At 51.0% G+C, this 17,690-nt stretch overlaps 1 protein-coding gene across 1 annotated transcript; it reads left to right on the forward strand.

Annotated features, from left to right (window-relative positions):
• Positions 1-550: 550 nt before the first annotated feature.
• Positions 551-14,678, forward strand: ENO1 (enolase 1). The gene is made up of 12 exons (XM_039842014.1): positions 551-708; positions 3,092-3,185; positions 5,477-5,572; positions 6,862-6,920; positions 8,599-8,668; positions 9,126-9,259; positions 9,695-9,917; positions 11,226-11,423; positions 12,166-12,367; positions 12,656-12,764; positions 12,990-13,048; positions 14,235-14,678. The coding sequence occupies exons 2-12, from the start codon at positions 3,101-3,103 to the stop codon at positions 14,302-14,304; spliced, it is 1,305 nt and encodes a 434-aa protein (XP_039697948.1). The 5' UTR covers positions 551-708; positions 3,092-3,100; the 3' UTR covers positions 14,305-14,678.
• The last annotated feature ends 3,012 nt before the right edge of the window (positions 14,679-17,690 follow it).

Consider the following 17,690-nt stretch of genomic DNA (forward strand, 5'->3'; position numbering starts at 1 on the left):
CACACAAGGACAAAAGGACGAGGTCACCTAGGCAGGCTACCGGGAGCACAGCTAACAGGCGCCGACAGGCGCACGCGGCCCCTGGAGCGGGGTAGGGGCCCGCGGCCGCCAACGTCTCCAGGCCGACGGGGTCTCCTACACCACGCTGCGGCAGAGGGGGCGGCTAGGGCGAAGGTCGTCATCAAGGTCATGGGCCGGACGTACGGCACCTGCGAGACGCTGCGTGCGTGCGGGACTCGGAGTACGTGATGGAGCCCCGAGCCCTCATGCCGGCCGCGCCGCCCCGCCCTTCCCCTGGGGTCCCGGCGCCCTCGACCCCGCTGGGCCAGGGGTCGCATCCGGGCTGGACCGCGGAAGGAGTCAGGGGCTCGCCCGTACCCTTACTCTGCTGCCGCGGGGCGAGGGCCCCCCAGCACCGCCGCCCCCACCCCCGCGGGTGGTCGCCCCCTCCTCTGCGCCTGGGCGGGGGCCGCAGTCCCACCCCTTTCCGGGAGTCGGAGGCCGAGTGACGGCTCGCCGGGCCAATGGCGAGGAGGCGCGGAGGGGGCGGGAAGTGGGCGGGGCCTCACCGAGCTGGGCAGGAAGTCCGTGCAGTCCGCCCGGAGACGAGCTGAGGGGCTTCAGTGCGTGCAGACGTTGCTTCTGACTGCTCACTCCCGTGTCTGCAGCACTCCACCTCTTTCTCAGGCGGTGATACCCCGTGGTCAAGTAAGGACTCAGGGAAGGGCTGCCTAGCAGGCGCGCAGGCAGGCGGCTCGTGGGTCCTCCGGGGACTTCGACCCCTCCGACGGCGGGGACGTGGAAGGGGCGGGTCGGCGCGTGCGAGCGGGTCGGACGGGGCAGAGTCGCTGCCTGAGGCCGGGGCGCGGCGCTGGGGCGCCGCCATCTCCGGAGGGATTAACCCGGGAGGACGGGTTGACGGTACATAACTGCTAGGCGTGCAGGAATCGAACGCGCAGGCCAGTTAGGACGAGGCGTTAAGGGTTTGGGGGAGCTGCGGGCCTAACCCGGGTGCTCATGGAAGCCAGGCCCTTCCTAAAATGGAGGAAGGGGCAGGGAAGCGAGAGATGCGCGCGAAGCTGCAGTGCCCCCTCCCCCACCAGCAGGCCCTGCTCCCTGCAGGGGGCCCGCGGCCAGGCGGCCAGCCCGTCCCCGTCCCCGCTCCGCAATGAGCAGGGACTAGTACAACTTCAGAAGGCGCTCGCTCATTCGTGGGCAGACTGCAGCAGCGCGGTTGGATGACTGGGGAGCCTTCCACGCGACCTCGCCCAGGTCGGGCACGGGCTGCTCCCGGCTCCCCGGGCCGGCCACCTACAGTCGGCCCCGATCTGACATGAAAAGCATGTGTTTTGAGAAAGCTTCCTCCGCAGTGTGGTCTAAGCTCCGGGCGGTGCGGTCGGTTGGTTGACTTGCCTCCGGGGCACGTGTGGGCCTCGCCACGCGGTCCCTTCCAGCCGCCCCTGGCCCAGGGTTCAGTGTGGGCAGATGAAAAGCTGCAAAGACTCCCGGGCAGGCCAGCCTTCCTCCCTGCGTGCTCCCCAAACTTTAATGACTCCGTATTTCTATCCAATTTAAAGATAAGTTGAATTTTATTTTCACGTGATGAAATACGTGCGTTACCTTGTTTTATGTCACTAAAATGAAACAAAAAATGAGCTCTTATAACCGTATACTGAGGTAGTGTAATTGGGATGTGCTTAATTAAGTGTAATTTAAGAAGAGTACTACCTAAAATCTATAAATCAGTGGTGGCCTGGGGATGGCGAGAGATTGAATGGAAACAGCTGAGACTTTTTTTTTTTTGGATGATGGAAATGTAACACGGGTACATAGTTTGCCAAAACTAAAAGTTAACTAAATATTTAAAACTAAATATGTTTAAAATTTTGCTTTTTTGTTAGATAGTAGATTAAAACTGGGTACCTCTTCATCCGCTAATGAATAAAACTCTGTTGTTAAATAGGCAACAAAGCCACAAAAAGTGACTTCAGTATCTAATTTTGAAACTGCTTCAGAACCTTCCAGAGAAGATATCGCAGGGGAGCCTAGCTAGATAGTGGCTCTGAACATTAATTCAGTTCCTCTCCACGCTTCAGTCCTACACGTCGTCGTTCAGTTTCTTCCTTGGATAAAAAAGTGAGAAAAGGGCTTTCTTTGAGGACTTATTATTTGTTTGCAGCTGCAATTTTTTTTTAATGGTGTTTTCAGAGGGAGACTTTTCCGGTTCGTAAATGTCTAATCATTATGTTGTATACCTGAAACTAATATATTGGACGTCGACTGAAAAATAAATTACTTAAAAGAGAAAAGTTTTTAAAGGAAGACTCTTCCTTGGAATATCCTAGCGTTTAGAGGTGGACTCTCTTCCTCTTATTTAGAAGCCATGACATTTTATAATTAAAGTTTTTTAAATGGGGTAAGATGCCCTTTGAAAGAAATACTAATTAGATGTCATTATTAGTGTGTCTTATATTACTAAAGACCCAAGCACTGTGAGTTTTGAAAGGCCCAGAAATTGGCAGTTATAAAAATCACAGTGCACAGACCACGGAGCTCACTCCTGGCCTCCATGTTCAACATTTCTGATTAAAATTACCGGTTGCTACCTCAAGTTTGACTTGATGAAATATGTCCCAAACTTGTAATTCACTATTTCACTCCAAATCAGATTTTCCTCCTCGCCTCTCACCACCATTTTTCATCTTAGATGATTTTACCAACGAATGACCTTCATGTCCCCTTGGTCCCCTTTCTGTGCCAGCCCTCATTGTCAACTAATACAAATTAGTTTCTGACTGCCCTCTCCCCCCACCAGCCATTCTGCAGGCCACCAACACATCACTCTTCCCTGCTGGATTTGATTTTTCCCTGGCACGCACCTTTCCAGGCTTCTTCTGTTCATAGGACAAGGCCTGACCTGCTGGGGGTTAAGCCCTTGCAGAGCTGGGCCTAACCTACTTTGTAGGAGCAATTCCCGCTTCTTTCCAGCAGGTGTTATTTCCACACAGATTCCTTTAGTTGAGGAATCCTCAGAAGTGATCCCTCAAGGCCACATGATGGTTTATGGAAAACGTGAACTGTTTCCCCACAGGAACTCACCATGTCTATTCTCAAGATCCATGCCAGAGAGATCTTCGACTCCCGTGGGAATCCCACTGTAGAGGTGGATCTCTGCACCTCGAAAGGTATGTGCCCCCCTTGTTTTGGTAGTTCCTTCCACCACGCTCCAGTTTTTAGAACTTCCTTAAAATGACAGAGCCTTAGGCAAGAAAGAGTTGCTGTGAAAGCCTTTCCTTCCTGTGGGCGCTGTCAGGCGTGGCGTCCATGTCCCTAGAAGTGTCCTTGTCACTAGTTTGCTTTGAACAAGTGCAAGTGTAAATATAGCACCATCGTCTTTGATTCCAGAAATCAGTTTTAAACCAAGGATCAGGGACAGGTTTTACTTCTGGGTGTTGGGACATTCCAGAGGCCCTTGGTTTCACCTGCTGTAAGTTTCCCCCCTTTTTTAACTAAGAAAATCGGCGCTTCTATAGCCCCGTGTTGCCTCCACCAGTGTCTCAGCTGTTTTCAAAATGGAAGTGGTGGGCGCGGCTGGAAGAGGAGCTTTAAGCAGAATCACCAATGGTGCTGAGCACACAGCCCTGCCAGTCAGAGCTGAGTCATGCCCGTGAATCACAGGCCTGGCTCTCGAGCCTCAGGCCCCTCCCTGCCCTCCCCTCTGGTCCCCTCACCGTTGCCTAGGAGAGGGGGGCCTCTCGAATCTAGGTGTCATTGGGCTAAAGTCCACCTGGGTTCTGCCTGTGGGTACTCGCTGTGGAGAGCGCTCTCACAGTGGGGGCCGCTTCTGAGTGTGTGCTCCGTGGTGAATCCCGTGGGTTTTCAGAGGATGCCTAGAATTTCCTTGCATCTTAAAAGAGTGGCCTGCTTAGTCAGCAGTGGAATTTTCCACTTGGAAGGTAATGGACTTTAAACAACAAAAAAAGACCCAAGACACTTTTTTGGGAATGGAGCATTTTCTTTGAAGCAGTTTAAAATGATGAAAGTTAATATTTTTTGAAATGTAAGTAAATGGAACTTTTATTCTTCTGTATCTTAATCCTTCTCAAAAAAGAAACAAAACAGGAAATAGTGCATTTGTTAGCTTTTCATCACTTGTTTCTTTCTTAGAATTTTTTAGAACAGTTTTAGGTTTACAGCAAAATCAAGCAGAAGGTACAGAGAGGTCCCACATCCCCCACTGTCACCATCCCCACCAGAGTGATATGTCAGTTATAGTCACACCTGCACTGACACATTGTCAACCACGTCCATCGTTTACATTAGGGTCACTCTTGCTTTTGTCACTTCTTAGTCCAGTACCTGATGTGGATATATAGAAAGCCAGGGCCTGTGTCAGAAAGACTATGTCCTCACACCGTTGTGACCGTGACACAGGCATACTAACAGATCATTTGATTAAAATACTTGGTTGATTTTTTTTCTCTTTGTTCATGTGCCTTCACATCCCCAAACCTACCAGTTCTTCACGTACTTCAAAGGGGAAAATGCCTTTCAGTTTCAAGTAGATTCAGAGGCTGCCTACACTTTCTGCTCCCCCAACATGTCTGCCCCATGTAACCAGATTTCTGCAGTACCTTCCAGGACACTGTCCTCCAAGATTTGCCATTTGTTGCTTCACAGTCCGGGTTAGCCAGATGGCTGGTTTCTGTGTCTGCGGGACTGAGGTTCAGTGCTTAATTGTGTTCTAGTGTCATTAAACTCTGTACCTTTATTATCTTTATTCCTCGCCCCCCCCTCCCGTCTACCCTGTTTTCTGGTTTCCTATTATGCAGAAAACTCTTCAAATAGCCTTTATCACTGCTCAGAAGCACATAAGCTATAGGTTCCTCTTGAGCCGACACTTTCAAGTCTTGCAAGCTAGCAAGTCGATCTCAGAGTTGTCCCGGGGAAACTTAGCAACAGTGCTCTCAAAGCTGGACTGTCTGAAACACCTCGTAACGTTTCTATTGATTACATGTTGAATAGTGGATACACTGGGTAAAACATGACATTGCATTTTTTTCACTTCAGTACAGCTACTAGGAAATGTCAAGTTCCCTAAGCGGCTCCCATTATATTTCTGTTGCCGCTGGGCGTGGGGTGGTCCACAGACCAGCATCTGGGCTCCAGCCTGGTGAGCTCATTAGCGATGCAGACTCACTGACCTCCCATTTTGGAAAACCCCCAGGTGATAACGTGTGCACATTAAAGTTTGAGAAGCTCTGCTCTAAACTACAGAAATTCATCAGTTTTACTGTAGGGTCTGCACTGCAGAATCATGAAATCTTGGAAGTCAAGAACAGACCATCTGAGTCTCCCAGTTGGTGGAAGGAAGTAACTGTTTCCTAACGAACCAGCCATCTGTGAATGGGGGCGTGGGTGAGAGCTGCAGTGCTTCTTAACCGTGAGCATTTTTTCCCCTCTCAACAACATCCAGGTCTCTTCAGAGCCGCTGTGCCCAGTGGTGCCTCAACTGGTATCTACGAGGCCCTAGAGCTCCGGGACAATGACAAGACACGCTACATGGGGAAGGGTAAGAGTGGCACCCACAGCCTTTCTTTGGCGCGTGGCTGCAGCGTGTCTTCATGCCTCCACCGCTGCTCCTGGCCAGTCACAGCCTCCCCTCACTCTAGTGCTTGTAATGGTTTGGCCCAAGTGTTACACGAGCTTGCACCCCGCACACGGAAGAGCTGGAGAGTGGGCTTATTGATGCCAGGTTTCCTAGACCTGTAAACTCGGGGGCAAGAATTCTATAGTAGGTGGGCCAGGGAGCCTCAGGATGAGAAGACATGTTAACTAATCCTAACAAAAGGTCTCGCCAGTCTCCCGCGAGGGATCTGGGGACCTTCCAGGCCATCAGCCCTCTTCAGGGGTCTAAAAGGGAAGTATCTGGAAGGTCTGGCCGATGGGTCTACTATAGATCAGTCGTTGGTTGATCTGTTGACTGACTCACGGAAGCACCGCTCTGGCTGAGCAGGCCCCTGGCGGGCTATATGCAGATTGACCTCTTAGCCTGTGTGGCCAAGTTACAGAAAAGTAGAGGGCTGGACCCTGCCATCCCAGTGGGACTCTATCGCCCTAGGGTGGAAATTGGTTCTCGTGGAGAGGGAAGAAAATCTCACAATATTACCGTGGTTCGTGGCCCACAAAGGGCCACAGTATGCCCTTGGGGGAAGACAGGAAATTAGGCTGGGAAACCCCGTGCCAGAGTCCCAGCAGTCGCACTGTAGGAGGGACGGGTGCTCAGTCCTGCTCCACGCTCTGCAGGGGGCTCTCCCACGGGTCACCGCGGCACACGGCCCAGGCCGCCACTTGGCAAAAGCCGGGCAGCGCTGCACCCTGCTCGTGTGAGGGGAGCTCACTCCTGTGTCCTCGCTCTCGCTCGGTTCCTTCACAGCCTTTCTCTTCTGTTTCTTTTTCCTCCTCTTTCACTCTACTGGTCAGGTGTCTCCAGACCCGTTAAGTATATTAATGAGTTCCTGGCACCGGCCTTGTGCACGCAGGTAATGCGTTGGACCCTGGACGTCTTTTAGTTTCGGCAGCTGGTGCATCTGGTGCATGGTCTTGCCAACTAATGTCCCTCAGACATTCTGAGGGGGTTGCTCTGTATGCGGCTCTAACCCTGGGGTCCTAGATAAAGCACTCAGACTGGGCCAGAAAGTCCTCTGACTTCGGGGGGAGAGGGAGCTGGGGGTTTGAAGGAGGCGCCGTTGAAGGTCTCTTGGTGGGCTTCTGTCTGGGTTAGCATCGCGGGCGCTCTCCAGTACTGCTCAAGCCTGTTTTTCATTAATGTCAGTAATTTGATTTAATTGTTCCTTCTAGGTGTCTCAAAGGCTGTTGAGCACATCAATAAAACTATTGCACCTGCCCTGGTTAGCAAGGTAGGACCCGCCTCCTGGTAACAAATGTGTATCAGTGCCATCTGAGCGTCTCCCGGGCCGGGGGCTTTCCCGTTTATTCTGAGCGCTGAAGGAGCCGATTGGATGTCCTGTCAGCATGAGGATAATTTTGCTGTTTCTAACCCACCTGCATGTGCCCGTCTAAACGCGTGGAGCTGGCTCAGGGAGGCGAGGCTGCCGTGGGCCTTGACTGTTTCCTCCAACTGTCTTGACCTCTGGGAAGTTAAGATCAGGGGTGTTGGACATAGTGTCCATGGCGACTGACTCATTTTTCATGAACTGTGGAGTTATTTACTGTATTTCTACTGACTTTAACAGTGGAACTCCCGTTAAATAAAATCTTACTTGGAACCTCAATACATCAAACGGAATAAAAGTAGAGCTGCTATAGGCGACGTAGGGCTGGGGACCCACCAACCCTACCTGCTCGGCCACTTTGCCTCTTTTATATCCCCACGGCTCCTGTGGTACTTGCCCAGAAGGGAGTGGTGTGAAAATCTCTGGCTGGAGAAGCTTTCTCAAGGCCGAAAGCCACAGCTACCTCCTCTGTCCCTGAGTGTAGTCTCCCCACTCCGAGTTCATCCTGCATGCTGGAGGCAGATGGACTCCGCTGTCTCTCTCCCTAGCCGGTTTATTTTGGCCTGGCCTTAGCGGCACCCTAATTGGTCCCTAGCCGAAGTTTCTCATTACTGCTCTGCCAGCGCACACCCCACGTCCCAGTCTCCTGGGCACCCCACACACCCCTGTTCTCTGTGCCTTGGTTCCCTTACCTGGTGTGACTAACCACAGCAGGGCTCTCCTGGACTTTTTTCCCCTTGGGAACATCCTTCAGTCAAACTCTTGGTGAGAGTCGGTCTCTGAAGCCATCTGCTTGAGATCGTGACTTTCCAAAGATGCCTTGTCAAAAAAGCAGAAGATGACACATTGTTAACGTGGCACATTGGCGTTATAGATGATTTTCCTTTTATATGTTAGTTTCTATATAAAGAATATATAAAATAATATTCAATCATGAAGTTTTTAAAATACCAATTTTTATTGAAAATTACTTTGAGCCAGTTTTTAAGATGTCAATTTTATGACTTTATAATCCCACCAAAAATATTCATTTTGATCATTAACTCTTGCTAAATGATTTTGAACTACCGAAAAACTCTTTCATCAGTCGAGGGAGTTTGCTGTCATCAAAGGTCACAAGAGTGATGGCAGTGTGTAGCCACCTTTGAAGAGCATAGCTCCTTTGCATGAACAGTGAATTCTGTTATTTATTGCCCAAAAAGTCACCCTACTTTGTAGTAACACCTTATTTATCACTCACCAGTCATGTTACACGTAATATAACTTTGGTCTCTGGGGAGAACAACCTTTATGACACATGGACCGTACCTTGTATATTTCACATGGCTCCCGGTGCTTGGAGAAACGCTTACATTATCAGAACAAGTGAAAGGAGCTTTGCGTTTTTCTCTTTTTGTCTTGAAGTTTGTTTCCCTTGATTCTCCCTTCTCTGCCTCCCGCCGCGCCTCCCCGCACCGCACAGAACTGATTTAGACTTTGTCCAGTTCCAAAGTTTTATCAGTCCATGTCAGGAGTGCAGAGGTCATTCAAATAGAGTGACATCACTGTCTCCCACGCAGCTCATCCTCCCTTCTCCTTACAGAAACTGAACGTCACAGAGCAGGAGAAGATCGACAAACTGATGATAGAGATGGACGGAACGGAAAATAAATGTGAGTGGCCCAGGGTGGGCCTTTGCCAGGGAAGATCGTGGTGTCTCCTGAAGACCTCTTAAGGCCTTCGGGGAGAGGCGGTGCCCCTGACGGTGAACTTCACGACTGTCCGTGGTCTCTTGTGTCACCTAAAATCACGTTTTTAAATATCAGGAGCATAACCAGGTGACCGCAGCATGTCTGTAGGTTACTCAAAAGAGGGTTGTCTTTTATATTAAATCAAGCAATTTCTGGAATTTGCCAGCATTCCATACACCCAAGAAAGCTTTCTCTTAGAGAACAAAGCAGATGAGTCCACGTGGAGTGCCATTCGCATTTCTAGCTTGAATGTGGAAAGCATGTATGATAAAGAGGAAAAGATTCAGAACATAAGCCAAGGTGCTCGCACAGGTGGGAAGGCAGCAGGGAAAAGGTTGGCGAGAAGGAAATACCTCAATTTAACTCTGTTCCGTTGTAGCTAAATTTGGTGCGAATGCCATTCTGGGAGTGTCCCTGGCCGTCTGCAAGGCTGGAGCTGTTGAGAAGGGGGTACCCCTGTACCGCCACATCGCTGACTTGGCTGGCAATTCTGAGGTCATCCTGCCAGTTCCCGTGAGTGGCTTCAAACTTCCCAAATGAGGGATTGGGAGCGTTAATTTCCACGGGGCCCCAAGACCACTCACGTCTTGATCTCATCCACCTGTGACTCTCTCAGTGTGGTGGATCACGAGCAGGCTCTGAAGGTCTCGGCGGCGGGCAAGTCCTCTGCCATTTGCTAAGGGTGACCTTGAGCAAGTGACTCAACTTGCCTGCCCCCAAAGTCTCTTAAGGTCGATAGGAGAACGAAAATCGTACTCGTTGAGCTGTGTGCATCCGCTGAGAGCAGCCAGTGCTTCAAACAGGGAGCGCCTCTGGCAGTGATGACTGTAGTTAGTTACCAAGAGATCAGGAGCATCGCAGAGCCACATGTGGCTGTGCAGCTGGATGTCGGGGGCTTGCCGCTCGTGGGCTTCTCGGGCCGGGGGCTTTACTTCTGTATCCCCGCAGGCCTTCAATGTCATCAACGGCGGATCTCATGCGGGCAACAAGCTGGCCATGCAGGAGTTCATGATCCTTCCCGTGGGTGCAGCAAACTTCACGGAAGCCATGCGCATTGGCGCGGAGGTGTACCACAATCTGAAGAACGTCATCAAGGAGAAATATGGGAAAGATGCCACCAACGTGGGTGATGAAGGCGGGTTCGCTCCCAACATCCTAGAGAATAAGGAAGGTAAAGGCTCTGGAGGGACCCCTGAGTTCCGTGGCCCTGCCCACCTCTGTCTAATCTGCCACACCTGCCACCTGGGGAACATTATTCTTTCCACCTTTCTTTCTTCAAGTATCAAAGTACAGAACTGCATAGACTTTTGGGGAGGGATGTGGGAACTAGCATTTCACTTTTTAAAAAAAAAAAAAAATAGCAAGGAATTTTCTTATTAGTTTGACTTCTGAACAGCCTGATCGTTCGTTTATGATGGCATGGTTCGCCATCAGGGGCAAAGCTTTGAAATCTGTCAGTGTTTGAGGAGATGCCATCTATTGAGGACTGTGATCGATAATCTAGTTCGTTCTTCACCCACAGGGATGCTCACACACCTGTTTTTTGCTCTAAATTCTTAGGGACAGAATTCAATGTGAAAATTTAGTGAAGAGTACGGACTGTCTTAGAACAAGAATTCACCACTGAGATTTTTGTTTTAGAAGGAAAAGTGGGGCTCAAGCATCTTCTGTTGTCTTCAAGGGCACCTAGTGAAAGAAAACAACCCAGCCTGCTCTATGGAGAGCAGGAAATTGCTGGTGTTTGGCCATTTTGACCTATTAAAAAATGTCCCTTTCACATGGTTCAATCTAAAGCTGGAGATCTTTGCTGTAGAACAGGAGCCACGTGGTTTTATCGGTTTCCCTATTGGCAGCTGAGCCTGAGCTCTGGGCAGCAGAGCCTGGAGACGTGGCCCAGTGTCCTATGCTCTCCTTCCCTCTGCTCCCTCTTGGATCCCAGCCTCGCTCTATTTAAAGCCTGTTCCTCAGGACAGCTGATTTCAGCCGGTCACTGTAATTGTTCCTTAGCCAGCACAGCGTTTCTGGGCATTAAATTTGGGAGCATCTGTCAGAGAGCCTCTTATCCCAGAGGTCCCCAACTTTTTTGGCACCAGGGACCGGTGCTCCTGTGAGAATAACACCTCATGACCCGAGGGGGAGCTGAGGCGGTGATGCTGGCGCTGGGGGGTGGCTGCAAATACTGATGAAGCTTGGCTCGCCTGCTGCTCACCTAACAGGCCGTGGACCTACTGGTCTGTGGCCCAGGGGTTGGGGATCCCTATTTTAGAGTCAAGATTGAATTTCCCACTTGGCGATACAGTATGAGTGCTGACTGATGGCTTCTGGTCCCAAAGCCGATAAAGCAGCCAGAATCCTTGGCAGTGGTGGGCGGGGCCACGGCTCCTCATGGGCTTTGTCAGGCTCCCATTAGGCAGCTGCTAAAGGGAAGTCTCACCTCTTCCTGCCTGGTTTCCACGCTTGCTGCCATTCTCGCATCCAGCCCTGGAGCTGCTGAAGAATGCCATCGGGAAAGCCGGCTATACCGATAAGGTGGTCATCGGCATGGATGTGGCTGCATCTGAGTTCTTCAGGTCGGGGAAGTATGACCTGGACTTCAAGTCACCCGATGACCCCAGCAGGTACATCACCCCTGACCAGCTGGCCGACCTGTACAAGTCCTTCATCAAGGACTACCCAGGTGAGTGCTTCCGGCTGGGGGCTGCAGCACTGGGCATCCTGAGGGGCCTTTCCAGGTCGGGTGCACACAGTAATAGGGGGTTTGGTGCGGTGCTGAAGAGGAGTCGGGGTGGGTCCTCAGTGCCAGCCAGCGGTGACGCTGTGATAGGTGATCTACACCATGTGGTTGCCTTCTGTCACTGTCACAGCAGCCTCAGCAGCCTCGGTCTTGGCTTTATTAGACAGTGAGGAAAGCAAGCTTTGTCATGCAGAGTGAGCCAGTGCTCCTTAGGCTATGCTCACCTCCTACAGGCAGGGTAGGTAGAGACTCAATGCTGTTTTATGAGGGACCTGCAGCACAGAGCGTCCCGAAGTTGCCTGAGGGCATTCAGCAAGTGGGGTGCAGATTCCAGACCAGGAAGTGTGACCCGGACCCTGCGGGTCACCGCTCAGCTATACGGCTTGCTCAAGGTGCCGCCGAGATGCAAACTCAGATCTTCACCCTCTAGTTCGTAGCTCCGTCGGTGGCCCTAGGCTCACACCACCCGGGCCAGTGAGCGCCCCACGTAGTGTAAGGTCCCAGGGCTGCAGCTGACTGGCGCCCTGTCATAGCAGTCGGGAGGGCAGCGTTTCCGGGACGTGAGCTGGGGAGCTGTTCCTGGCCGTAGGTAACAGAGGTGCAAGTCGGGTGGGAAGTGAGGCTGTGGGGTCGCTGTTCAGCAGACAAGGGGTCACACTGATGGCTCCTGGCTCTCCTTCCTCAGTGGTGTCTATTGAAGACCCGTTCGACCAGGATGATTGGGAAGCGTGGCGCAAGTTTACTGCCAGCGCAGGAATCCAGGTGGTGGGGGACGATCTCACAGTGACCAACCCGAAGCGCATTTCCAAGGCCGTGGGCGAGAAATCGTGCAACTGCCTCCTGCTCAAAGTGAACCAGATCGGCTCGGTGACCGAGTCTCTCAAGGCGTAAGTGCCCTCGGGAGCAGCTGTCGTGGAGCAAGGGGCTCAATCTGAACGAAAGTCCCTTTCCAGTGTTGGGGAGCCCTCATGACTGGAATTGTAACGGGGCTTCAAATTCAGACTCGGAGAGGGGAGACTTTTAACATAAGCGATGGCACCCTGGACAGGAGCGAGCAGCTGCTCCTAGGTCCTGGCCCCTCCGCTGGTCTCCTGCCAGGGGTAATGTCGCGGCATCAGACAGGGCTGTTGTGCCCGGGAAATAGTCGTGCCATCTGGTTGTTCCCTGGCTTCTAGGTGCAAGCTGGCCCAGTCCAATGGGTGGGGTGTCATGGTGTCTCATCGCTCCGGGGAGACCGAAGATACCTTCATCGCCGACCTGGTGGTGGGGCTCTGCACTGGGCAGGTGAGGGCCCCCGGGAATGAGAGAGAGATGGTCCATCCTCTCTGACCCTGGGCTTCCTGGCATGTATCGGGGTGGGGGGTGTCCTGGATGCCCCTTGGATCCCCTTCTTCCTATGGTCAGAGATTCTCCATAAGAAACCGTCCTATCTGCCCTGGCACCCTCCCCTTTCCCAAAACCAAGATTCAGTGCCCACTATAAACAAACTTGACCTTTTCTTTTCTCCAGATCAAGACAGGTGCTCCTTGCCGATCTGAGCGCTTGGCCAAGTACAACCAGATTCTCAGGTAAAGAGAATGTGTCCACCGAGTGTGTGGGTGCTGCCCTCCACCTGTGTATGGATGAGGGGGCTAAGCAGTGCTAGGCCGGGCCCCGGCTGGGCCTAGAACAGGAGGAGCCTTGCCGCATGGTCCCTGAGCGGAAGCCTGGCCCATGCAGTGCTACCATCTGCTGGCGGGAGAGGGAATAGGCTCTCCTGTGGACAATCATAAAATTATAGAAACCTTAGAGATTATCTAATTTAGCACCCTTATTTTGTAAACAAGGAAATGAGGGTTCAAAGAGATGAAGAAAATTACTCCAGGGCAAACAGCAGGGTTTCCCCTGTTTAGCACCTTCAGAGGTTCCCCTCTGTCTTGGTTGTGTCCTTAGGAAACTCCCAAACACAGGGAGACTTGCCCCCCCACACCCCTTTTTGTTACTTCTGCTACTGTTGCGGGGGAAATGCCTATTTCACATGTTTTTTCCACCTCATCCTTTCTTTAAAACACCTAGGAAATTTCAGGCATTAAAAAAAAGCAAACAGTGGAATATCTGCCTTTTCTCATCGCCCAGATGCAGTGGCTGTCACTGTTCCTCCATGCTCATCTCTTTACGCTCTAGTTGTGATTTTTGCTGAGAATTTTAAAACGAATTTTAAAATATTTCACGATTTCACCTGTCAACATTTTAGTATATATCTCTTTCAAATAAAGATTTCTTTTTTAACATAACCACTCTAGTGTTTAGTGCCCCAAGCTAGCAATAATTCCATAATATCAACACCCAGTCTGTTCATCTGTTCAGTCTCACCAGGACCCTGTGTTCAGTAAGTCCCCCTCCTTTTACCCCATGCCACTTATTTGTTGAAGAAACTGGGTTGTTTTTCCATTAGAAAAAATTTTGTATGTTCAAAGAAATAGCAACCCTGACATTTCTTCTATTTTGTCCTTCAGAAACATCAGTGGGGGGCGTGGGGAGAAAGGGCAGCAGGTGACAACTTACCAAGTGAATTGGGAGGGTGATGAGAGCAGAATGCTCTTCTGTTCCCGCATCTCAGAGAAGCTCAATGTGAGGATTGGAGAATCAGTTGGGCAGAGTAGGCAGGTGCCGGGGTCATGGCTTGCTGGGAAGAGGTGTGTTTCTGCCACATCTCTGGGTGCGAAAACTTCCTGCGTTGAGAGCACTCTGTTTTTCTCTCCTCTCCTTCCCAAGAATTGAAGAGGAGCTGGGCAGCAAGGCCAAGTTTGCCGGCAGGAACTTCAGAAACCCCCTGGCCAAGTAAGCACCGGGCAGGCGAGCCTCGGAGGCATGCGGTCACAAGTCAGCTAATTAGACCTCTGCTCCCAGCGTCCCCACGGGCAGCTCCAGGCCCCCAGCCGATACTTGCAGGAGCCGCTGGTGGTTAACTGCCCGCCCCCATCCCTGTGGTGGTCTCACTGCTTCCTTAGAACCGCTACAAAGCCAAACTTGACCATCTGGAACCCTGCTAGAAGCCCTAGTTTTGTAGTCATGTGATTGCCGAAATCACTGTTCTCACCTCGCTTCCCAAGGCCCTGGCGCCAAGTGTATCCACATTGTATCTCCAAGGTGTTCACAGGTACGGTCCCCAGTGGTTTTGTGTGCAAAATAAAAAGGCTTCAGTGACCAGTAAGAATACTATGTGTGTGTGTGTGTGTGTGTATGGGGGACGGTCTGCGAGCCTCTGTCCTTGTGGGAGAAGATACAAATGCAGAGCTGTTGCAGATTGTCTCAAAGGCTGTGGCTTCTAGGTCACCTGACCATATTCAAACCAGAGGGACTGGGAGGAAAGCGAACCATCTTGGGCAGGCTGGAATGTTGATTTCCTCTATCCGGGGAGAAGCGGGTAAAAGAAGCGTTAAAAGGTAGCTCCAGGGAGGGAGGTTATCTAGAGGGCCTTGGAACCTTATCGAGATTAATTAAAATTTAATTCACTGACCTCATTTCAAGTGCTCAAAAGCTGCGCATAGCTGGAGCCCACTGTATTGGGTAGAGTTGATCAAACATTAACATTGCAGGAAGTGCTTTTCCACAGTAATTAGCTCAGGTTATGAGGCGGTCCGAGAGAAAGTGCTGTGGTTGCTCTCTGCCCCTTGAAGAAGTTTGATGTTTTAGCATTTTATTTTTCTTCCCCTAAAATAATTTGATCACTTTCTTGAATTGTTTTAATAGAATCAGAACCAGGAGGCCCCCTTGTGGACATTCTTGTTCATTGTTTTTCTCTTGGTCAGGATTTAACTCAAGCAGAACTAGAAGATATATATAATATTATATTTATCACAAGGAATTGGCTTCTGTGATTGTGGGGTTTGGCTAAGCAAATCTAAAATCCATACGGCAGCCAGTCAGAAGGGAAGGTGACCAGGACGGAACTCCATGGGCACAGGTGCACTTCTCATGGGAAGACCCACACAGGTCATCCAGGAAAATTCCTTATTTAAAGACAGCTAATGAGTGGCTTTAACTATGTCTGCAAAATAGCTTCAAGTGATACCTGGATCAGTATTTGAATGACAGGACTCTAGTTAATCTGACAGGTCACAAAGCTGTCATAGTCCATCGCATGTCAGTGCTGCAGCCGCTCACGAATTGTCCTTAATCTCCAATAACAGCAATAACAGCCCTACTGACAGGTACGGCACGTGCGCGCGCACACACACACACACCCCACACCCCTCCACTCCCCACCCCAGCCACCCACCCTTCCATGCTTTTAATGGCTGGTTTCTACCTGAAAATTGGTTCTGGGAAGGGGGCAGACAGTGTTACTAGAGTGTTTGTTTATCCGAGGCTTAGAGCAGCAAGTTGGCATTAGTATTTTTAAACTTGGTTTAACGTCAGCATTTTCTGACACTGATAAAGGCATTTGTCGCTCAGGTTCGAAGGCAGGTGTAGGTAGGAGCTCTTTCAGAGGTGCTCCACCCTGAAAGAAGGCCACCGGCTGGGGCTCAGTGGATAAGGACAGGTAACATAAATTCTGACCCAGCAGAAACAAAGCACGCTACTGACCAACTGGCAGAAGCTGGAAGGATTGCAGACCAAGGGACCTCCTGGGGGTGCCGTCTGAATCAGGGCAGGCAACATGAATTCCAAGTTCCCAGGAAACCATTCGTGGGGTTTACGACGTCCTGGGAGGTTAGACATGTCTCCGGACCCCATGGGCTTACCAGGAATTTTGAGTGTTTCTAAAGTAAACAGCATGTTTGTAGTCTCTATACTTTTTTTTTCAACTTCATGTTACAAATGCTTTTCTACAAAACATGTTATTTCATTCATATTCTCCAAGCCCCAAATAACTGCACCTCTGACATTCAAACAAAAACCACTTGAAAATGTGAGGTGGTTCTCCAATGTTGGCCATGCACCAACGTCACCTGGGGGGAGCTTGTAAAGCCCCTGTTGCCCAGACTAAGAACACCAATCTCGGGGTGGGACCCAAAGCATCAGTAATATTTAAGGTCCCCCCAGCTGACACCCACGTGCAGCCAAGCTGAAGAACCACTGTGCAGAAGAGTAAACGAAGTGCAGGGCTGCCGATGACCCGGCAGAGCTAGAATGCCAAGCCTGCAGGGAGACGATGGAGGCTGCCAGGTTTTCCCCGAAAAGCCTCGGCCCTGATACTGTTTTGGTGAATGCAGCTGAGGCTGGGAGATGGCAGCCGAATGCCGTTGACAGTCCACAGAGCTGGGCCATGTTGCAGAGGCTCTGTGACCGGAGCCTGCCTCTTGGCTGCAAATTCTGTGCTGGGACCTGTACATGCAGCCAAGTCAGCCCACCTCCAAGCAGCAGGGGTCCCAACACCTGCTCCCCCGACAGCAGCCACAGTGCAGGCTGTGCAGTGGCAGGGAGCACAGGAGAGCTAGATGAGGGCTTGGGTTCTGGCCCTTCCACGGGAGGCCAGTACTTCAGTTTCCCCATCTGTAAAATGGAGCTAATAGAGTTCAGTCTCGGGTTGTCACACAGTGAATACTCTGCACGATGGCATCGACTTAGGCTGTTAACTTGGGATAAAATGAATTAAACAGGCACAGACAGACTCGCCTAAGGAGGGACAGGACACAGGAAGGGGATGGGGGTCTTTAGAGCATGTAAAAGCCCCCTCAGTGGTGATTAAACAAACGAGAAAGATTGGAGTGGAAAGCTCACAGCAGCCCAGGGAGAGGTATGGGGACCCACCGAGCTGACCTGCGGTTTAACGGCCTTACCGAGGGGTAATTTACATTCAGTAACAGGCACCCATTTAAAGTATACGGTTTGATGAGTTTTCACAAATACACCTGGGTAGTCAGTGCCACCGTCACGACTGAGAAGCTTTCCAGCACCCCAAGAGTTCCTGGAGCCCCTTCCCAGTCAATCTCTACCCTTAACCCCTGGACCCAATGTTTTCAAAAACTTCTAATTGTCAAAATCTAAAAGAAACAGATTTCTTGTAAAACTTCCAATTTCCGGGTTTTAGCAGATTGGAAGGCGGACGACACTGGGCCTGACACTGGGCCTGCGATCCGAGAAGGCAGCAGTAGGCCCCACCTCCCTGCTCCCTCACATACCTGCCAGGCCTCCCGTGGCTTTTGAACCTGCAGCCCTGCTCCGTGGTCTGTTTTGCAGGCTCTGTTCCCAACTTTCCTTTTCTGTAAAAATCCTGTCCCCAAG

Source organism: Pteropus medius, unplaced genomic scaffold (genome assembly GCF_902729225.1).
Source record: "Pteropus medius unplaced genomic scaffold, Ma_sr-lr_union100, whole genome shotgun sequence".
Lineage (NCBI taxonomy): Eukaryota > Metazoa > Chordata > Mammalia > Chiroptera > Pteropodidae > Pteropus > Pteropus medius.